General features: G+C 39.7%; 1 protein-coding gene across 1 annotated transcript in view; it reads right to left on the bottom strand.

The window, feature by feature from the left end:
• Positions 1-7124: 7124 nt before the first annotated feature.
• The window catches only part of GPR157 (G protein-coupled receptor 157), a 46676-nt gene continuing 29722 nt past the window's right edge, over positions 7125-24078 (bottom strand). Inside the window, exons 3-4 of the mRNA XM_074306351.1 lie at positions 10046-10240; positions 7125-8353 (exon numbers count right to left, since the gene is read on the bottom strand). Of these exons, the coding sequence (XP_074162452.1) occupies positions 8162-8353; positions 10046-10240 (387 nt within the window). The 3' untranslated portion in view covers positions 7125-8161. The remainder of the gene's footprint in view (positions 8354-10045; positions 10241-24078) is intronic.

The following is a 24078-nucleotide window of genomic DNA, read 5'->3' as shown; positions in this document are numbered from 1 at the left end:
AGGACATCCCCTGGCAGAATGGGCACATGAGAATGGTTTGTTTGAAGGAGGCTGAAGCGGGCACCGTGGAGCACTTTGACCTTGCGGGGACATCCAAGAGTTCAAAGTCATGCCCTGCATCTTGGGCACTTTTCCAGGACTTTTGTCCTGTCCCTGAATTCTGATAATTCTATAAGAGAGTGAGGTGGATCAATTAAATCTAATTCATGCATGAGTCAAGACATCACCCTATGATATCACTGATCCTCCCCCAAAATGAAGGACGAACAACAACACTTGATGTTTTGTAGGCTCCTTGGGGATAGGAACTATTTTATTTTATAACCTTAGTGCCTATTTAGCACGGCACATAGTAACTACTTAATCAGTGCTGGCTGATTGACTAATGTGTCTGTAATAATAAATTAATAAATATTAGTAAATGTTCAGAGAATTGAATAGGATTTATAGCTAGGAGGGGTTTTAAAACATCATTCATTTTACAGAAGAAGAAACTCGGATCCAGAGAAGTCAAATGATTTTCCTAAGTTCATTAAATAATAAGTAGCAGCAGGACTTGAACTCAGATCTATCTTGCCACATCTGGCACTCTTTTTTTATGGGACTCTTTTGTTCTGGCATCCTCAGTAGAGTATATTGGATAGAGCTGGATCTGCAGTCAGGAAGGTCTGAAATTAAGTCCTGAATCTGCCACCCACAAATGAATGAATCACAAGTTTTTAAGTCATTGATTTTTAAAGTCTATCTGTCTAACTTTTCAAGATCCCACTTGGAGGTTGCTTAGCAGAGATACTGGAGTGGTTGGCCATTTCCTTCTGCAGTTTATTTTTACAGATGGGGAAACAGAGGCAAAGGGCCTTGCCCAGGGTCTAAGGAAGTGTCTGAGGCTGGATTTGAACTCAGCAAGATGAGTCTTGCCAGGCCCAATGCTCTATGCAGTGTGGTACCCCTTAGTTGCCCATAAACCTATGAGGTACCCAAAATGGTTTTAGTAACCCAAAACGAAACTTAAGGAGAAAGCAATATGAGGAGAAATAGTTTTATATAGTGGAGACAGAACTAGACTGGGAGCCAGGAGAGACCCAAGTGCAGTGTGAGCTCTCCCCAAAATTCTGTGGGGCTCCATCTTTGCTCCCATCTCTCCTGCACTGCTCACAGTGTGGGACCAGTGATCACTTTATTCAGGAGAAACAAGCCAAGCTGGTTGTGTGTATGGGTATGTGTGCATTTGCTTGCTCTTATGTGGATGTGAGTGGTCTTGTGGAAGCCACATGTCTGTGACCCTTCTGTGGAAAGGCCCTATCCAGCTCTGATGTTCTCTGGAGAGAAAGCTGTGCTGGTTCCACATCTGTACCACATGTGCTCTATGGAGACACCTGGGAAGAGCTCCCAGCAGAGGGGCTGAGCACTTGAGCCCCATGTCCCCACAAATAATGCTGCACACCCCATGGGAAGAGCTTTCTGTTGTCCCATCTCGTATGGTTAAGCCTTTGTTTCCCTTGCTTGGAACACAGAAGAGTGGAAAGGGCAAATTCAGACTGCAGAGGACATGGATTTAAATTTAGTCACAGAACCCCAGATCCCAGTGTCTTTTCTTGTAAAATAAACTGTAAATCTATGATTCTGCGAACAGAACTTACCAAAACAGCTTCATTTTGGGGAGATGAGGGGGGGGGAAGAATATGGCAGAAAGTAGGGGTGGCAAGAAGACTGAGTTTAGGCTGGATAGCCTCGTAATCCCAGAAGGAGGAGCTGGGGGTGATGGATCTCGTGCTTAGTTCTGAGTTTCAGTAGGCTAAGCCCATCTAGAGTCCACATTAGCTTCTACATTAATATGGTAAGCAGCTGGAGAGCAGAGTGGGGCATCAAGTCAGGAACAGAATAATCACCTATTCTGACAATGATAGTAATGGTAATAACAGCTAATATTAATATATCATTTAAAGGTTTTCAAATGTTTTATTTTATCCTTAAAAAAATCCTGTGAGAAAGGGACTAACTGTATGATTATGTTTTCATAAAGGTCTTCAAATGTTTTATTTTATCCTTAAAAAAATCCTGTGAGAAAGGGACTATTATCCCTATTTTACAAATCAGGAAACTGAGGCAAACAGGGTAAAGTGACTTGCCCAGGATCACTCAGCTAGTAAGTGTCAGAGGCTGGATTTGAACTTGACTACTTCTGATTTCAGGACTAGGGAGCTATCCAATTCTCCACTTATCTGCCATCATTGAGGAATATAGCATTGAGTAGTCTTTTCATTCACTTCCAATCTGAGCAAATTAGAGAGAACAAAGGGAAAGGAAGGAGAAGGAAGAAAAGGCTTGTATCAGAACCCTCTGCAAATGTAATTGGGAAATACTTAACAAAATAAAGCTAATAAACAAACAACAAAATGAACAAAATAAAAACAAACAATAGAACACAGATAATGTTAACATGTGGTGTTCTTAAATCAATAAAGGTCCACAACAAAATGGTAGAAAAACATTTCATCATTTGAGTTAATTTTTTTCCTTGTATTGAAAAGATAGCTCCAAATACTTCAAGATTTTTAAAAATTCAAAGACTAGATGAGGATATTATTGTTTGAGAAATAAAGAAAGATGCTTTCCCAACATCTCTCAATGGCTTCTTAAAAAAAAAAAAAAAAAAAAAAAAAAAAAAAAAAAAAAGTTGCACAGGCAACTGCCACTAATAAAATTGATGTGCTCTGGATGAGGAAGGGGCAACAGACTGTAACCTAGGTTAACTTTACAGCATATTTTATCGTTAACTTTAACTTTCATTTCATAGTTTTGCTTATTATCATGGTATAGCATTTAACATGTCTACATTTAAGTCCATCTTAAGTCTTGCATAAAAGTATTTTTTGGATATACCTTTGGTTTATAGGCTATAAAATGAGCTAGAGAAGGAAATGACAAATTATTCCACTATCTCTGCCAAAAAAAAAATCCCAAAAGGGGTCACAAAGAGTCAAGACACAGTTCAACAACTCTGTAGGCTAAGCGAAGTGGGTGAGCAAGGGCAAATTCATATTAAGTAAAAATCACTTTAAGTAGAGATCCACTTTGTAAAACCCAGATGGGTCAGTATTATCTATTATATTTTTATTTATTTTGTTAAATATTTCCCAATTATATTTTAGTTTGGTGCTTAACATCTCTTCTTTAGGGGAAAGGATCTAGGTTTGAATCCGTTAAAAAAGTCAGTTTACCGCTGAGTCCTCAGTTTCCCTTTTCTGTAAAATGAAGTTAGTTTTTTTCTTCCTTCTCCTTCCCTTCCCTTTATTCTCTCTAACTTTCACAGGCTTGAAGTGAGTAAGAGACTACTCAGTGGTGGGTTGCTCTCTGTAGCAGCTACACGGAGAACTAAATTCCTCCCTGAAATCTGCTTCCAAACCCCCAATTCTCTGTGTTTCCTGATCTCCCTTCATACCTGGAATCAGTGTGGCTGTTTCACCAATAAATACAGCAAGCCTTGGGAATGTTCTCTATACATACAAAAACTCCCATGAACACATAGCAATTTATTAAGTTACAACAAGGACTTTATAAAAATGTATTTTTTCCCTGTAGTGGACAAGAGGACTCTGTCCATGCTGAAATAAAAATCATTTCTTTACAAAAACCATTCCCCACAAAGAAATAGGAAATTGGGTTAGAAAATGAGAAAGGATCAGACTAACATCCCAAGAAAGATCCCGAAATACCCTCCAAAATTTGTGTTCCATCTGAACACAATTAAGAGCACTTTGGAGAAGACAGTAAAATTCACTTGGAGGGGGAGGGGTGGCCCAAAGCTTAGCCCCATAGCACTGGGGACATCAGGGTACTCTTCATGGCTGTTCTGACCTCAGGAAAGGAAGAAGGGTAACTCCAAGGTGCAGACCCCACCCAGAACCTGGGGCACTAGTGCAAGTAGTAAAGGCATATTATTTATTCTAGAAATTTGTGGTTGGTTTTTTTTTTTTTTTTAATTTTGCTTAAAAGAGAATTATATTTTAAATTAAATGCTATTATATTCGCCAAGGGAAAAGGGCCACAGGGCAGATTCTGAACAACTGCTGTCCTCCCAGCTTGCCTACAGCGCAGCACCAAGGGTAGGGCCAGGGCTGAGATTTCCTGCCAGTCTGCCCTGGGCTTGGCAATTGACACCAGCATGGACACCTGGAGAAAAAGAATTCTAACTGTGGGTTTGGTGGGAAAAGGGATCTGGAACAAAGGGCACTAAAGGGGGAGGGGGTCCAATGAGCAATTGCTGAGGACCTCTGGGAAGGAGCTGCAACGAGAGAAAGGATAGGTGAGGATAAAATCTCCCTCCCTTCTTCCCCAGGGGGATTGGCTCTTTGAGGGAGGCTCCTGAGCCTCTGACTCCATCTGCAAGATTCTTTTCAAAGTCTTATCTTTTGAGAAAAATGGAAGATAATCGTAACAATAAAAATAATAGCTTAGATTTTTATAGCACTTACTACCCGCCAAAGAGTTTTAAAAATTATCATCTCTGGGCAGCTAGGTGGCGCAGTGTATGATAGAGCATCTGCCCTAAAGTCAGGAGGACCTGAGTTCAAATGTAACAAACAGTTAACACTTCCTAGCTGAGTGACCCTGGGCAAGTCACTTAACCCCAATTACCTCAGCCAAAAAAAAAAAAAAAAAAAAAAAGAAAAGAAAAGAAAAAAGAATTAAAAAAAAAAATAAAATTATCTCAGTCCTTACAATAATTCTGAGAGATAGATGTGATTATTTTATATCCATTTTATAGATGAGGAAACTGAGGGAAACAGAAGTGAAGTCACTCAGGATCACACAGCATCTGAGGCAGGATTCGAAATCAGGACTTCCTGACTTTCTATTTCTCCAAACAAGATGAATGTCACAAGAACAGAGATTTCTACACAGATTTCTTACAGAGTAGAGCTAGAAGGTACCTTAGTATCTATTTAGTCCAATCATCTGCCCATTTTACAGAAGAGGAAACTGAGGCACGGAGAGATTAAAATAACAAGCCTGGCAAATGTCAGAGGGAAGAGCTCTCCTATCCACACTAAGTCAGGATGTCTCTCATTTTGCAGAGATTAAGAATTCTACAGGCTGGGGGGGGTAGCCAGATGATGCAATAGGTAGAGCACTGGAGTCAGGATTTCAAATTGGACCCCAGACACATAACATTTCCTAGCTGTGTGACCCAATTGCCTCACAAAACAAAACCTACGGGATCCCACATTTAGAACTCTGAGAGTGCAGAGGTCATATACGCCACTAGGTGGCACCATAGCACACAGAACTAGAGTCAGTAAGAGTTCAAATCCTGCTTCAGACACTTCCCAGCATGACCTTGGTTTTCTCCTCTGCCTCATTTTCCTCATCTGTAAAATGGAGGTAATAATAGTATCTACCTACCGAGACTTTTTGGTGAAGATTAAATGAGTTAATTTTTTTTTTTTTTTTTTTGCTGCAGCAAATAGGCAAAAAGTTACTTCCTTAGAGTTGTACAGCATGGAAATGTTAAGTGTCTGAGCCTTCATTTGAACTCAGGTCCTGAATTCAGGGCTGGTGCTCTAACCACTGCGATCTTCTAGCTGCCCTACGCTAATATTTGTAATGTACTTAGCACAGTATCTGGCACATAAAGTTATTTAATAAATTTTTTTTTAAATAAATTTAGGATTTTGGTTTCTTTTTTTTTTTTTCCTTCCCTGCCAAAGGTAAAAATTCAAATCCCTGTTCACTTTCATAAAGGGAACTGTTTACAAAAGGAACCAAAAATATCATTATTTTTCTCAACTCACAGGTCTCCTCCTCTTTCTGAAAAAAGGTCCTTATCAGCAAAACAGGAATCAAAATTAAGTGAGACTATGGTTTTAATTCTGAGTGTCAGGAAGGGGAGCAGTAACGTTTCAGCTTCCTTTCTGTAGTGCCCAGTCACCTGAGTAAGAAACCACAGACGACAAGTCTTCAGGTTCCCTTTGCCAGCCTGCTTCCCTGTGGGAAGTTGCCAGTCCCACAATCCCTTCCCTCCCAGCAGCATCCAGCTAGAATATCCAAGCAGTTTTAGAGTCAGAAATCCCACGTCAACTCTTTATGACCCTATGCAAGTCACTTCTCTCTAAGCCTCAGCTATCCCATCTGAAAAACAGGGGGTAATAATAGCAATTAAATCATAGGAGCAAATGAGACCATGAACACAGAGTGCTTTACAAACTTTGACAAGCTATTATTAGCCATGTCCCACAGAACAGAACGTCGCCCAACCTGGTATTTGCTGGAGTTGATCCCATTTCTCTGGGAAGGTAGTACAGACTTAGGCCCAAGCTGGCTGCTTGGTGGCCACGATGTCGGAAAACTGGATTTCCGTTAAGATAACTGGGAGAGAGAGAGTGAAAAGAGGCCATAGCAGTTGGTGGAGGGGAAGGTGGGAAGTAATTATTTTCCGGAATTTAAAAAAAAAAAAAAAAAAAAAAGAAGAGGAAGTTGAGTTAAGTGGTAACATCCAGAGAAGCTTATTCCAGATCTTTTTGTCCCCAGAAACTTCAGAGGCTGGCCCTGGGGCCCATGTCATCACTTCCTCCCCAAATGCGCCAAGCCAGCAACTCTATCTTCAACTTTCAGCTTGCCTGTCCCTCCACATCCTGCAGTATTTATTAGGAGATGGGAGGAAAGGACACAGAGAATTAGCAGGTCATTCATTCCTCTGCCTTCTGGATGTCTTTTTCCACCAAAAAAAAAAACAAACAAACAAACAGTATGAGTTAGCAAACAAAACAAAATACATACATAAGAAGGCTTAATGAACTAGATCTCCATTGCCCACAAAAAAGTCACTTTACTTTTCAAGTATTTTCTTTTTTTTCCCCCCCTGAGGCAGTTGGGGTTAAGTGACTTGCCCAGGGTCACACATCTAGGAAATGTTAAGTGTCTGAGACCAGATTTGAACTCAGGTCCTCCTGAATTCAAGGCTGGTGCTCTATCCCCTGCACCACCTAGCTGCCCCCAAGTATTTTCTTGTAATACTATTCTCATAAAAAGGGATGATGAGGCCTCTAGACAAGGGCTCCTTAAGCCAGACTCCAGTCTGTGGATAAATTTTGGCAGTGTATTGGGGAGATGTCTATGAATTTGGAGAAGGAAAAAAAAAATCACATCTTTATTTGTACTTAACCTCTTATTGAACTTTAGCATTGCCTGCAATTACTTAGAAAACATTTGCTGGAAAAGAGGTCCATAAGCTTTCCCAAGCTGCCACAGGAGTTCCTGACATGAAAAGAGTCAAACACCTCTTCTTTGTCTAGCTCTGATCAGTAAACAGGGGTGTGAAGCAAGTACAGGTGCCAGAAGTAACCCATAGAGGGTGCTAAGTGCATCAGGAGATTCAGGGGTCTCTTAGAGACCCAGAGAAGATCCCTACCCCCTGACCCCCAAGGGGATTATCAGTGCAGGTTATGGTAGCAAACAACTCCTGCTATCAGTTGGAATGTTCCTTATCAGACATTCTCAGCTTGGGTTTTGCTGCAATTAGTCACCCAGAAGCTTCCTAGAAATCTCCCTGCTAATTCCTAGAATGGTGAACACTTTGTGTAAATTGAGACTGAGAAAATTAGGTTTCTTCCAAGTTTCCTGGCATAGAGTGGAAGGTCGATATTATCTGATTGGGGGGGGGGACTCCATATACCACCAACTTCTCCCCCACCATGCTCTCAGACAGAGGAAAGCACACAGCTTCAGAAAGATGAATAAACCCTGTGCGACCCTTTAAGAGCACTAATACAGAATATCAGACTGGCGAGACCCTGAGATTTGGCTTCCTCTTCTCCACCTACTGAGCTCTGTGTGTGCTCCAGTCTGTATTCGGCAGGCAAAAACTCTCTGACCTCCCATGGGGCAGGTCACATGGGAAAGCATTGCCCAAGAGTCCCAGGACACAGTGGAACTGGAGCATACAGCCTCCACCCCCATGCTCGGGAACACAGACGGATGACCTATGAGCAGCAAAAACACACTCAATGTGCAACCCAATCCTCTGCCCAAAGTCACCTCCCCCAGCAGGGATTCACTGCTCAAGGGGGAGGGGTGTTCCTGGAAACCAGAAGCCACCCAAAGATTAAGGCAAGAAGAGGGCCAGGGCCAGAAACTCAGGTGATGGCGGGCTAGCTGGTGCCTATTTAGAATGCTGGGACTCTCCTGTTCTTGAGGGCAAGGGGTCCCTGTAATTGCTGTCAGGATCCTCCAGAGAAGGTGACAAGCGTTGGCAGCAGCAGCAGCAGAGAGAGAAGAGCCGGACTCGGACGGCTTGGGTACAGAGAACGAACATGATGCAGTTGGCACCTCCTTGGAATGTGTTCCCGATTCCCTGCCAGGGCAGAAGAGGAAAAGTATTCACCTGAAGGTTGGAAGGTGCCCTTCTAGATGTGGAAAGACCAAGACCTGTTTGTTCTTTCCTTCCCCCCACCTCCCCACCTCACAGAAAGTTGGCTGTTCCTGGGCCCTCTAACTGTAAAAATGAGCTGGTTATTGTTGTTTTGCTTTTGAATTGGGTTTTCTGGGCAGAGATACTGGAATGATTTGCCATTTTCCGGCTCATTTAATAGACGAAGAAACCAAAGCAAACAGAGTAAAGTGAGTTGTCCAGAGTCATATAGCTAATAAATGTCTGAGGCCATATTTGAACTCAGAACCTTCTGACTTCAGGTCTGTTGCTCTGCCTACTGCACCATGACAGCCCTGCAAAGTGAAAGGGTTGAACTAAATGGCCTCTGAGGAATCCTATGGTCCTTTCCATCTTCAACCCCCTAGTCCCTGAATAGCCCTAAATCTGTTTACAATGATTTCCCCAGGGATTTCTAATTCAGAAATATCTGAAGATTAGATTAATCCTCTCTAAAAACAAGCTCTTCCTCTCACCAGCATATATCTTCATCACCATCATCATCATTATCACCACCACTAATATTTCTGTATCTTTAAGGTCTGCAAAGCACTTTAGATAAGTCCTTTCATTTCATCCTCATAGCAACCCAGTAAAGGAGGTGCTGTTATTATTCCTGTTTTACAGATGAGTAAACTGAGTAATTTGCCCAAGGTCATTAGGCCTTCCTAGGCCCAGGTCCTACCTTTGTATGCTTATTATTCATTATTTTCCCTTGAGCAACTCACTGTCCAGCCAAAGTTTCCTTGTCATTGTCCTTTATACATGACATTCCACTTCTGCAACTTTGCCCAGGCTGTTTGGTTCCTGAAATGCTCTCTCTCCTGACTGCCATGTCTTAGAATCCCTCCTTTCCTTCAAAGGCCAGCTGAAGTACCACTTTCTAGGAGAAAGTTTTCCTGATCCTTCCCCTCCTCCAGCTGCCCAAATTATCCTGCATTTATTTTGGGTACACTTACATTACACATGTCATTTAATGATACTAGCTACCAATGATAATAACAGCTCACAATTCTATTGCTCTCTAAACTTTGGGAAGAAGTTTGCATTTTATTTCATTTGATCCCTGTAAACAACCCTGAAAAGTAGATGGCATTAATACCCCCTTTTATAGATGAAGAAATTAAGACAAATAGAGGTTAAATGACCTGTTTAGAGCCATACAACTGGGAAGTATCTGGGGCAAGATTCAAACTCGGATATTCCTGACTCCTTGCTCAGTGTTCTACTTTTATACCTATTATTCCCCAAATTTTGCCACTTTTTCCTTCGATTATCAGATACATACTGGTTTATCTTTCCTTCCCCAGTCGAATGTAGCTCTGTTTGAGAGAAAGATCTGCCTCCCTCATTTTTGTAGTCCCTCATTTTATACTCCTCTGAGTACAGCTTCAGAACAGGTATAGGTATAGAATAGTAGATGTTTAGTAGATCAATTAATGGTGATCAATTAGTGGTAGATCTATACTCCATGCCTCAGTTGGAATCTAAGTGATTGCTAGAGGGGGAGTGAGGGAGAAAAGAAGGAGGAAAAGAGGAAGAGACAGAAAGGAGAGAAAAGGAGGGAAGAGAGGAACTTGTTCAGTCAACATATCAGAGGCAAGACCCCCAACTTACGTGTAAGACCACCAGCACAGGGGTCTGTACAGCAGGGGAGTTACAGAGAGTCAGGATAAATCGAACCGTACTCCAGACCCGCAAGCAGATGAAGATGAGAGGGATGAGAATGAGCTTCTTATCGGCTACCGAGGTCCGGTGCTGACAAGCGTGAGTCTCAGCCAAGAGGGGTCGGTACTCGGAGAGTGCAGCATGCTGTGGGCAGCAAAGAGAAGCATGTTCCTGGTTACAAAGACTCTTCCCGCTCTCCCGTACCCCAATACCCATGTTATCATCTTCTCTCTCTTAAAATGAGATGGCACAAATTTGATATTTACTTAACCGTATACATATAAGAACGGAAACTCTTTGAAATCAGGGCTGTTTCATTTTTGGTGCTTGTAGTTTTAGTGCCCATCACTCGATCAAGACTTGCCAAATTGAATTAAAGAGAAACAAGAGAAATTTCTAATAATACTTTCACTTTCATATAGTGCATAAGGCATCTGGTGGCCTTCCCCACTGGCCCCCTAGAAAATTGGGGTAGGTGGAAAAGCAGCCATATCTGTGGAATACCATTTGCCAAGCCCCAACCTTAAGGAACAAGGAACCGAGGGACAGCCCCCACCAACAGCCATGGAGGAAAACAATCAAGATGCATCTATTATGACTAATATAAAAATATGTTTAAAATGATTGTACATGTTTAACCTATTCCATATTTCTTGATGTCTTGGGAAAGGGGGAGATGAGGGAAGAAGAGAGAAGCAAAATTGTAACTCAAAAATCTTTTAAAAATGAATGTTGAAAACTATTTTCACATGTAATTAGAAAAATAAAATAATTTTGAAATATTTTAAAATTAAAAAAAAAGATGTACCTGTTAGCTTGGAACCTGTTGGAAGTTAGCTGGAGGGGAGGAGAGAACATAAGCTCTCTGAAAGCTAGGACTCTTTTCTTTTTGTTTTGTTTTGTTTTTCTATTCTCAGGATCTGGCACATAGGAAATCACTGAAGACTTGGGTAGAACCAGGCAGGATGGTGACAGACTGCAGTCCCCTTAGCTCCTGGGAAAGGCTGGACTAGATTGCTTCAGTCCTAGAGTCCTGAGCTTCTCTAAGGTTAAGCCAAGCAGATGTCTAAATCAAGTCTAGCACCAATATGGGGATCCCCTGTGGGAAGGATAGGCTGCCAGGCTGCATGAACCAATCAACAGACGAGTAAAAATCAAAACATGTTAAAGCTTTGGAGCCAATTATCTAGTACCTCCAGCCTGGGTCTTATTAATTAGCACATAGTAGATACTTAATGTCTTTTGATTGATTCCTAGATCAGCTACTGAGAGGAGGCAGCTTGGTACAGCTGCATCTGCAGTCAGAGGACCCGAGTTCAAATCTTGATTTTGAGACTCTTCGACTAAGGCAAATCACATCACTTGAGAGGAAGTTAGGACCCATTCTAACTTGGACCTATTAAGACCTCTGCAAAGTCTGGATTTAAGTCTACTTCCTCTCTCTATAATTAGAAGATCTCTGTTTGAACTAGATGACTTCTTTTTGCTTCTAAATCTAGGACCCTAACTTTAACCCTATCCCTGGCTCTCTTGACAGCTATCTCAGCTCAGCCATTCTCAGGGGATGAAAATCATTTTCTCCTCTGCAAAGGAGCTCACCCTCAACAAAGGAGCTCCAACTGAGGAATCAGAACAAATGACCTGGGCAGATCTTCAGAATGCACTAGATTCCCATGCAAAACATATTCTTGTGCCCAGGACCTTTGTTTGTAAGCGCTTTGCCCTAGCTCAGTCAGGAAGACCCAGCATCTGCCACATACCTGGCTGTGTGATACCAAACAAGCCTTTTAATACCTCAGCCCTCTTCCCCCTACCTTGTAGGGGTAGGAGTTTTGTGGTTTGAACTTCCCCCAGAGTTATAGCATTGATTCAAATGAAGATCTGCCTATGGATTGTTCTGCTGACTATTCCCATGGTTTCCAGGTGGGTATTTCCTATGAGAGGCCAGACTGAAGCACACTAGTGCCTCTCATCCTCAGATAGTTCTGATCACATGACTTCAAAAAGACCTACTGAGGCTCCAATAAAACATATCAGACACATTTCTCTATAAACTCTGCTAAGCTGAGAGCTATTCTTAGCTCTCCATGTTTCTCCCATCATATAATTCCTGAATTATAAAATTTTTATACTATTTCCTGGAAAACCAGCACAAGGTCATTCACAAACAAGAATTATGGGAAGACCTCACCATCTTGGGGACATCCCCATTCCCTTTGGACTCAGTGCCAGAGCTTCACGGTGATGATGGAGCCACCTTTGGGGAGCAGATTTCTTTTTGTTTTGAGTGTCACGATATTGATAACGAATAAATTGCTGAGTGAAGTTCTCTCATGTCATTAACTGTGACTGAATCTTGTATGAGCTTAAAATATGGGAGCCCCATTGATGGAAAAGAATCTGTACTTGACTCTATTGAAAGCAGCAAATATTTCAGAAGTATCTACACTGTGCCAAGCCCTTGGTAAGGAGTGGGGAAAATGAAACAAATGCTGTCTCTAGGAGCTTACATTTTATACTGGACTTGACTCTAGAGGGTCAAGCATTTTTTTTTTTTTTTTTTTTTTTACTATTGATTACTATTTATTAGGCACTATATTAAACACAGGGCTATAATGACAGAAATTAAATAGTGCTTATACTACCATATGTTCTATCAATGGACGAGAACAGAAAGAATAATATATATGCAAATAAGCACATACAAATATATGTCATCTATAGCTGGGTTTGCATCCAACTATGATGCAAGACAGCTAGTTTATGCAATGGATAGAATTCTGGGCCTGGAATCAGGAAGATTCAAGTTCAAATCTGGTCTCAAACACTTCTCAGGCAAGTCACTTAATCACTTCTTGCCTCAGTTTCCTCATCTGTAACTTAGAGATACTTCCCAGGGTTTTTGTGAGGATCAAATGAGATAATATATGCAAAGTACTTTGTAAATCTTTCAACATTAGCTGTTATTATGGTTGGGGAAGAGCTAGATAGTTCAGTAGATAAAATGCTGGATATGCAGTCAGGAAGATCTGGATTCAAATAGGGTCTCAGATGCTTCTTAGTTTTGTGACCCTGGATAAGTCACTTTACCCTATTTCCCTCAATTTCCTAATCTGTAAAATGAGTTAAAGGAAACAGCAAACCATCCCAATATCTTTGCCAAGAAAGCCCCAAATGGAATTATGAAGAGTCAGACACAACTGAAATAGGTGATCTTTGTTGTTATTACATGCTTGCATTTATTATCATTATTATTAGCCACGATGGCTAATATGCTTTACATATGTTTTATAAAATTTGCAAATCACTTTTCCACATATTATTTCATTTGGTTCCAATAACAGCCTTAACTTGACTCAACTGAGTAAAATGTTTCTTTTAACCATCAGTAAATAATAAATATAGGGTGATCTTGTATTCTCTGAACTTGTCAGTCAATTGCAAATTATATGACTGAAGACAGTTTGTAAAAAATTTGCTCTGTTTTCATTATTGATTTTAAAAAATATATATAGATATATTTTATATATATTATAACAATATATGTTTAAATATTTTTTAAAAATCAGGTGTATATTCAGTTTTACTGGGGTGAAAGGGATGTTCAGCTTAATTCAGAGAGTATCCAGGAAAGCCAGTGAGATGGTCTTAATCACAGCAGATCAGCAACTGAGACTCTCAGTTCTGGCTCAGTAGCAGAGCAGACCAGTGGAAAAGCATCCAGTCCCAGCACAGAAGGCAAATTGACAGCCAGGAAAACTAGGGTGTTATCTGGAGAAAGTAGGTAGGATTACCCCTTATTGTGAACAAGACACCAAACCCAGAGGGCCCCTGTGCTCAAAGCCAAGATTCAGATCTGCACAAGAAGCTTAGTATAGACCCAGGACCAGGATTTAACCTTAAAGTCACAAAATAGGAAGAGAGAGGGGGGGTGGGGAGGAAGGGAGGGAGAGAGAGAGAGGAAGAAAATGAGGAACCATAAAAAGTTATTATGGTGACAGGGAAGACCAAAACACCAACTCAGAAGAGAACAAGATGCTTATATGGCAAATCTCAAAGGAGAACAAGATGTTCACATGGCAAATCTCAAAGGGTGATATAAATTGGTCTCAAGTCTAAAGAGACTACTTGGGAATGCTCATAAAGGATTTAAAAAAGGAAATAAGAGAGGTAAAAGAAAAATTGGTTTAGAAATGAGAGGTATACAAAAGAGTCAACAACATGTAAAAGAAAGGAAAGAATTTGACTGAAGAAAGCAATCCCTTTAAAAAATACAATTGGCCAAATGCAAAAAAAAAAAAAAAAAAAAATTCCACTGAAGAAAACAATGTTAATCAAATGGAAAAAGAGATACAGAAGCTAACTAATAAAATTATATGTTATAAACTAGAACTGGGCAAATAGAAGCTAATAACTTTATGAAACATCAAGAATCAGTCAAAAAAAATGAAAAAGAATGAAAAAAAAAACAAGGAAAAAATATAAAATACCTCGTTGGAAAAACAATCAACCTGGATAATAGATCCAGGAGAGACAATTTAAAATTTTTTGGTCTGTCTGAAGACAACAACAACAACAACAACAAAAAACCCAGGCTGGAGAACATTCTTCAAGAGATCATCAAGGAAAACTGTTCTGATATACTAGAACCAGAAGGCAAAATAGTCATTGAAAGAATCCATTGATCATCTCTAGAAAGAGATCCCCCCCCCTCAAAAAAAAAAAAATGTTGTAGAACTCCAGAATTATTATTTCAAGGAAAAAGTACTGCAAGCTGCCAAGAAAAGAATTCCTGTATCAAGGAGTCACAACTGAATACCATATTCCAAAAGGCAAAGAACCTGGGGTTACAACCAAGAATCAACTACCCAGAGATTGAACATCATCTTTCAGAGGAAGAGATGGATCTTTAATAAAGTAAGAGAGTTTCAATTATTTCTATGGAAAAGATCAGAACTAAACAGAACACTTGATCTTCAAACAGGACTCAAGAGAAGCATAGAAAGGTAAACACGAAAAAAAATTTATGTAAAGTTTAACTGTTAATAACTCTAGATGGAAGAAATGATACCTATAACTCTTGAGAACTCTATCTTTTATTAGGGCAGTTAGAGGGGAACATAAATAGACAGAGGCTGTGGATGTAAATTGATTCTGATGTAATGATATTAAAGACATTAAAGGATAGAAAAAGGAAAGGAGAGGTAAAATGGGATAAATTATGTCATTTGAAGAGACACAAAAGACCTATTTCAATAGAGGGGAAGAAGGGAAAAGGATGAGCATTGTCTGAAGCTTAATCTCATCAGTTTTGGCTCAAAGAGGGAATAATATATACACCCCATTGAATTTAGAATTTTTTTTTTTTTTTCCTGAGGCTGGGGTTAAGTGACTTGCCCAGAGTCACACAGCTAGGAAGTGTTAAGTGTCTGAGACCAGATTTGAACTTGGGCCTCCTGAATTCAAGGCTGGTGCTCTATCCACTGCACCACCTAGCTGCCCAGAATTTAGAAATTTATCATTTCCTATAGGGAAGTAGAAGGAGAAAGGGAAAGGAAAGGGAAGGACTAGATAGAAGGGTAAGCAGAAACATTAGGAGAAAGGGCTAAGAGGAGAGAGGAGGGATGTTAGAATGGAGGGCAGTTTAAGGGCAGAATGGATCAGAAACAAAACACTAATAAGTAGGGACAAGGTGGAAAGAGAGAACCAAAGTATATACTGAGTAGAAAATAGGATGGAGGAAAAAAGACACAGTAATCATAGCTGTGAATGTGAATGGGATTAACTCTCCCATAAAACTGAAATGGATAGCTGAGTGGATTCCAGAATCCTACAATATGTTATTTACAAGAAACACATTTGATATAGAGATACATACATAATAAAGGTAAAAGGCTGGCGCAGAATTTACTACACTTAAGCTGAAGCAAAGAAAAAATCAGGGGTAGAATTCTGATCTCAGATAAAGCAAAAGCAAAAATAAATTTAATTAAAAGAGATCAGGAAGGAAACTTGTTAAAGGATACCATAGACAATGAAGTATCAAGACAAAATTTTTTGTACCAAATGGTACAGCATCCAGATTTTTAGAGAAATTAAGTCAATTACAGGAAGAAATTGTAGCAAAACTATACTAATGGGGGACCTTGATCTCCCCCTCTCAGAATTAGATAAATCTATCAAAAAATACATATGTAGATCATTCTTAAAGATTTTGTAAGAATGGAAAAAGAGGAAAATAGTTCTCTAATCTTTTGGAACTAATTAATAATCCACTATCTAGGCAATAGACACTCTTCAATCATGTGGATTTTCCAGTGTGAAGAGATTTTTTTTTGAGTAATTTCAGACCTCTTCTTCAAGGTTTCACCAAGAGGATTCTCTAGAGGACTTTACTAACTGTAGGGAAGACCTCTTCATTATGAAACTCTAAGTGGCAACTTCTTGGTCTATGACACCGACATAGATAATATTGGAAAAGAACATTTAAGAAAGTATTTTTCTCTACTGAATCAAAGATTTTTTCATAATCAAACATCAGGCACAAAAGGAGTTCATATTTTCTATACCTTTTGGTCAATTGTGAAATGGTAAAGCTGTGACCCATCACTGAACATGGTTTCCAAAAGTTTGCTTGTCCCCTATTAATGATCTCCCTGAGGGTGTTTCTGTTTGTATATGTATGGCAAGCATAATGATTTTACATAGTTGGGTGAGTAAAATATAGAGCTAGTTAGTGTTTTCTTGGTTATCCCTCCTTTTTTGTGGCATTAACTATGTCAGAAATATCTTCCCCATGCTATTGGTATTTTTTTCTCTTCAGTCCCTCAGTACCTTCACAGTTGTGTCTTCTTCAGCATAGATCTTTTCTATATAAACTTTTCCTATTCCAGTTATTTTCCCCACTTTTCAGGGCCGTTTCTACCAGAAAGTACTTCTTCCAGTAAAGGTAGAGTCCATGTATAGTAGTTCCACTCTTCTTGGTAGTAAAAGTAGTTGGCAATCCTATTTTCCTTCTTGGAAAAGTTGTTGCTCTCCCATCATTTTCATCCTTAAATGTCCTCAGGATTACTTTATTCAACTGTAATTTTTGCCACACTCTTTTTTAGACTAACTTGAGCTTCCACTGCTTCTCTCTTCTTTATTATTTGTTCACAGTCATCCGTCATCCATGTTCATAAGGCTTTAAGAGAGGTTGTCATTGGCAGCCATTTGTCTCTGCTTGGAAAGGAAGTCAGAATCCAGTTCTTCACAACTTTTGGAGAAACTGAGAAAGTCCTCCTCACGTTGGGCGGAACCTTCATGGTGACCTTATGGAAAGATATGAGTACCACAACTAAAATGTAGGATGGATATCTATGGATAGATTGAGAACTATATAGGAAGTAAGGAACTTCCAAGTCAATGAGATAACAATAATGAATAGTGCACAATGGACACATGTATGGCACTCTAATGTTTACAAAGCAATTTATGTATGTTATTTCATTTAATCCTCACACTTCACTCCTATAAGTAGGTGCCATTAATTATTCCCATTTTACAGATGGAAAAAAATTCTTCAGTGCTTTCAAAAATATGTTGTCAGTTCAGAGAAGCAAGTGATTTGCCTATAATTAACACAGCTAAAAAGTACTAAAGAACTCAAATCTTGATTTCAAATATGGTATTTTAGTCCCTTTATGGCAATTGCTTCCCAAATGGAAGATATCCTGATTAAAGCAATCAGAGCTCCTGAAACAAAGTTTGTAAATAGCTCTCTGAGCTTAACAGGAAGCTGTGGACAAGGACACCAGATAGCCCCAAAAGAGAAGAAGGAAACACCATATTCAAAAGTTTTGAGAAAAAAGCCTTCTTCACTAGGCAATAAATCAATGAATTTAGAGTGGATTTCTTCATTGACGGAGATCATTTCCCTAAATAATAGTTTTCATGATTCCCACTTCATATATAGTTATACAAATATACACACATACATAGTTAGTATATAGGACTGCAGTTCTATAGTTTCACCAGTGTGGGAACTTCTGTGTACAAATGCCTTCTCCTGATGATGCAATGTGGCCATTTATTTCCACCTTTGAGTTTTACAGTTTTCAGGACACCGAAATATTCCTGCAGATTCTCTCTCAGCCTGTTTGTCTGTCTCCCTGTTTCTCTGTCTGTTGTTTTTATTCTTAGCACCTGAAACAGTGTCTAGTAACTAAAGGGTGTTTAAATAAATGGCTGTTAATTAAATATTGGGGAAAGTCAGCTAGATGGAGCCATGGACAGAGTGCAAGAGTCCTGGAGTCAAAAAAACTCACCTTCATGAGTTAAAATATGGTCACATTCACTTACTAGCTGTGTGACTCTAGGCAAGTCACTTCATCCTGTGTTCCTCAGTTTCCTCATATGTAAAATGGGCTGGAAAAGGAAATGGCAAAACACTCCAGTATCTCTGCTAAGAAAACCCCAAATGGGATTTCAAAGAGTCAGATGCAACTGAAAACAACTGCATAATAAATTAACTGACTTGCCCACTAGATAGAATAATAATAATAGCAACAATAACTAAATTTTATATAGGCTTTAAGGTTTGCAAAGTACTTTACAACTATTATCTCATTATCTCTTCACAACAACCCTGGGAGGTGGATGCTCTTATCTCTATTTTATAGATGAGGACACTGAGGCAAGCAGAAGTAATTTTCCCAGGATCACATAACTAATAAGTGTTTGATACTGAATTTGAACTTAGGTCTTTATGACTCCAGACCCAACTTTCTATTTCATACACATCCCCACTTTATGAATGAAGAAACAGACTTATATCAAGTGACATACCCAAGATTACATGGTTTGTATTTATCAGGGGGAGGCCTGAACCCAGATAAATCATGACTCCAATGCTAGTCCTCTCTAGGAGGTCATGGAGCCATGGTGTAGAGGAAAGAGATTAGTAGTAGAAAGACCTGAGTTTGAATCCTGGCTCTTCTTCCCACCTAACCTTGGGGGAGTCAGTACCTCTTTATGGGACCTCAGTTTTCTCAGTTATAAAATGGGAGTGCCAGGGTCTTAAAGAGCATTAAAGTCCCCTCTTATTTCATGTCTACGAGCCTATGTTTCTGTTGATTTTTCAGCCATGGTAACGTGAAAATTATGGGATCACAGATTTCCAGTTCATTTGGTTAGAAAAACTTTCCACCCTCTGGGCAGCACTGACAAACCTCTCCAAAATCAGCCAAGCTTGTAGATACATAACACAATCCCACTGCCAAGTTCACATTCAAGACCCTACTTTTGTTTTGAGAGCATGCACTCAGTCGGCACAGCCTTTGAGAATTCCCCATCCCCTCTTTGCCACAATAGGGACCCAGAGTAGGTTGGTAAAGGAGAAGGTTAGATTTGTCCTATTCTTGGGATTTTTTTTTTTTTTTTTTGGTATATCCACTCTTAAGGATAGATAAAACTGCCCATGACAATTACTTTTTTTTTTTTTTTTTTTTAAGATTTTTATTTAAAACAAACAAACAAATAAACAAGCACTTAAATATATATATTTCCTCCTGGAGATATTAGAAAAATAAAAATAAAGCCAAAAACTATTCCCAAAGGGTTATAAAACTGCACTTACCCTTTGATCCAGTAATGTCTCTTCTGAATCTTTGTCCCAAAGGGATCATAAAAGAGGGAAAAGGGCTTACATGTGCAAAAAAATGTTTACAGCAGCCCTTTTTGTTGTGGCAAGGGATTGGAAATTGAGCAGATGCCCATAAATTGGGGAATGGCTAAATAAGTTATGGTATATGAACATAATTGAATATTATTATTCTATAAGAAATGACGAGGAGGCTAATTTCAGAAAAGCCTGGAAAAGACTTATGAACTGATGTTAAGTGAAGTGAGCAGAATCAAGAGAACATTGTACATAATAACAAGATTATGTGATGATCAATTGTGATGGATGTGATTCTTTTCAATATTGAGGTAATTCAAGGCAATTCCAATAGACTTAGGATGGGAAGTGCCATCTGCATCCAGAGAGAGAGCTATGGGGAATGAATGTGGATCAAAGTATAGTGTTTTCACCTTTTTATTGTTGATGTTGTTGTTTCTTTGTTTGCTTGTTCTTTTTTTTTCTTTTTTCAGTTTTTTTTTGCCATTTAATCTGATTTTTTGGGGTGCAAATGACAAACATGGAAATGTTTAGAAGAATTGCTCATGTATAATCCATATTAGTTACTATCTTGGGGAGGGAAAAGAGAGGGAGAAAAATTTGGAGCATAAAGTTTTGCAAGGGTGAATGGTGAAAACTACCATTGCATGTATTTGGAAAAATAAAATGCTATTAAAAATAAATCCAGGGGCAGGTAGGTGGTGCAGTGGATAGAGCACCAATCCTAGAGTCAGGAGGACCCGAGTTCAAATCCGATCTCAGACACTTAATACTTGCCAGCTGTGTGACCCTGAGCAAGTCACTTAACCCCAACTGCCTCAGCAAAAAAAAAATAAAAAAAAAAAAATAATAATAATAATAAAAGTCAAAACTCTTGTAATACATGAAAATAATTAAGCAAAACAAATCTCCCAAATTGGCCATGCTTCCAAACTCATTCTACAAAGCTCTTTATCAGGGATCCTCTGGAATCATGGTTGATCCTAAAGTGTTGATTGAAATTCTTAAGTCTTTCTGAGATATTTTTATAATATTAATGGACAGCTTTGACTCTTTCCCAGAGAGTGGCCTCGGTCAGTATCTAAGGCCACAGAACCAGTATGAGCCAGTGGTGATCCTTGAACTCAGACCTTCATGATATCAATCATCTTTTTATAATCCGTTTCTTTTTAAGAAGAAAAGATTTAGGAGAGGGAGAAAAATAGAATAAATGGCTTGTATCCCAGGTGTCCCTTGAAGCAAGCTAGTGCCTGGCCGTCAGCAGAAAAGGCCTGGTGAGGTGAGCTCAACTTCCATGTACAAGCAGAACGAAGGGTCTTAATTTTCAAAGGGAGCAGGGCACAGCCCAGAACACTTTGGGCTGAAATACTGGGCCCAGATCAAACTTCCTGATGGCCACTGACAGCTGCACAGTCTCGGGCCTCTCCTTTAGACAGGACTGCTGAGCTTGGAGTATTCAGAACCACAGAACTGGCAAGATCTCAGAGGTCACCTGGCCCAACTCTGACCTGAAACAAGGGTTCTGGGACAGTGTTCCTGGCTGATACACGATCGTTCAGTCTTCTCCTGGGCAGAGAACTGAACTACCTCTCCAGACAATCCATTCAAATCTGGGCCAGTTGTTAGGAATTGCCTCCTGGTTTGAATGAGGATTTTCTATCTTCAATTTGTACCTGTTGCTACTATTTCTGCTCTCTAGCACCAAGCAAACCAAGTGGAATCCCACTCCCATATGACAGAACGTCCCATGCTCGAAGACAGTTATGTTCTCACCAAGCCTTCTCTTATCTACCCTAACCATCCCCACTTCCTCCTCCTCCTCCTTCTCTTTCTCCAATTTCTTTTTCTTCTTCAATTCTCCTCCTCCTCCTTTTCCTCTTCACAACTGACATTTACATAACATTTTAAATTCTGCAAAAGGCATTCATTACATGCTTCAGTTTCCTTATCTGTGAAATAAGGTAGCCTCTGAGGCCCCTTTCAGGTCTAATAAATATAATACTATAATCCCATGATTATGTCATTTAAGTTTGACAACCATCAGACACTGAAGCTATTTTTATTCCCCCTTTTTCCCTTTTTCTGCCCCCCTATTTTATAAGAAAATAAAATTTCTAAATTGATTTATTTTTAATGTACCTTACTTTATGAATCATGTTGGTAGAGAAAAATCAGAGTAAAAGGGAAAAAAAAAACATGGGAGAGATACAAAAACAGCAAAAAGAAGTGAACATAGCATGTTGATTCACAATCAGTCTCCCTGGTTCTTTTTCTGGCTGCAGATGGCATTTTCTGTCCAAAGTCTGTTGGGATTGCTTTGGACACTGAACCACTGAGAAGAACCAACCCTTTCTTAATTGATCATGGCCCATTCTGCTGTTATTGTGTACAATGTATTCCTGGTTCTGCTCGTTTCTCACAGCATCAGTTCATGTAAATCTTCCCAGGCCTTTCTAAACTCAGCTTGTTCATCATTTTTCAGAACAATAATATTCCATTACCTTCATGTACTACAACTTGTTCCCTAGTTGGTGGGCATCTGCTCATTTTCCAATTCTTTGCTACCACAAAAAGAACTGTTACAAACATTTTCCCCATGGGGAACCTTTCTCCTCCTTTAAGATTTCCTTGGAATATAGACTCAGTAGTGGCTCTGCTGGTTTTATTCCCCCCTTTTTTTTTTAAACAGATAATTGAGGGTCATAGAAGTGAGGTGAGTTACCCAGGATCATGCAGCTAGTACAGATCAGGGATGGGGGCTGAAGCCAATTCTTTTTAACTTCAAGCCCAGACCTCTTGTCCTCTTCATGTACTCTAGCCCATCGACATAACTCCTGGATTGCCCCAAAACTAGGTACAGAGGTCTGACTATGGTAAAGCAGTGAGACCTTTCTTACCCTCATTCTTGGGACCATGCACATAAAGACCTCATTGTAATTAAGGAACATTGGCTGGCCTATGATTGCTTTCTTTTTTTGCAGATGAAGCTTTTTTTTTTTTTTTTTTTTTTTTCCCTTTTTGGATAATAGCTTTTGATTTTCCAAATACATACAAAGATAGTTTTCAACATTGAACCTTGTGTTCCAAATTTTTCTCCTTCCCTTTTTCCTGCCCTCTCTCTAGACGGCAAATAATCCAATATATGTTAAACATGTGCAATTCTTCTATATATATTTCCACATTTATCATGCTGCACAAGAAATATCAGATCAAAAAGGAAAAAAATGAGAAAACAAAATGCAAACAACAACAACAAAAAGAGTGAAAATGCTATGCTGTGATCCACACTCAGTCCTCATAAGACTCTCTTTGGCTGCAGGTGGTTCTCTCCATCACAAGACCATTGGCACTGGCCTGTGGTTTCAATGGTATAGGAAGAGCTGTCCAACACTCACAATGTTGCCAGCTGCAAAGCTCCCAGGGGCTCCCAAACCAGATTGAAATATAATTGGGAAATATTTGTCAAAATAAAGATACCACAGAAAACAGGACATGTTAAAAATGTTGTTTAGAAGTCAATAGGCAGCTGGCAGAAATCATTACGTATTGTTTAGTGGCTCCCTTTTCTATGTCAGTTTGATCCCACTGGCACAGAGAGAGCGAGAGTCCCCAAGGGAGACCCTATCCCCTAGAGTGCAGGGTAGTGCCTCAGATAGTGGGCCAAAGTGCTGAGGGGTGGTCTGGAAACTGGGAGGCCTCCTCTTCTCACCTCTGCTTTTCAGATCCTTTTTTTTTCTTTCAAGGTTTAGTTCAAGTGTCATCATTTTAATGAAGCCTTCCAGAAAGGGTTTTTGTGCTTCTCTCTTCTCTCCTCTCCTCCTCTCTCAATTTCTTGCTTCTCTCTGTCTGTCTCTCTCCTTCTCTATCTCTCTTCTCTTTCTCCCTCTTCTTTCTTCTCATCTTTCTCTGCCTCTGTCTCTCCTTATTCTGTCTCTGACTCTGTCTCCCTCTTTCTCTCCCTCCCTCTGTCTCTGTGTGTGTATATCTCTTCTCACCATCACTGATTCTGTGTCTCTTTCCTCTCCTCTTTTGTCTGTCTCTCTCCCTCTCCTCCTTATCCTAGGCTTCTTAAGAGAGAGAGGGCTCCTGATGGACAATAGGAATATTACAGTCCTTGTCCTTGTTAATGTCAAGTTCTTTCAGTCATGTCTGATTGCCATTGTGGGGTTTTCTTATCAAAGATATGGGAGTGGTTTGCCATTTCCTTCTCCAGCTTGTTTTAAAGATGAGGAAACTGAGGCAAACAGGATAAAGTGACTTGCCCAGGGTCACACAGTTAGCAAATGTCTGAGGCTGGATCTAAACTCAGGAAGATCAGTCTACC

This window comes from Sminthopsis crassicaudata, chromosome 3 (genome assembly GCF_048593235.1).
Source record: "Sminthopsis crassicaudata isolate SCR6 chromosome 3, ASM4859323v1, whole genome shotgun sequence".
Lineage (NCBI taxonomy): Eukaryota > Metazoa > Chordata > Mammalia > Dasyuromorphia > Dasyuridae > Sminthopsis > Sminthopsis crassicaudata.
The sequence above is the reverse complement of the archived record's forward strand: the minus strand, read 5'-3'. Positions and strand labels throughout refer to the sequence as shown.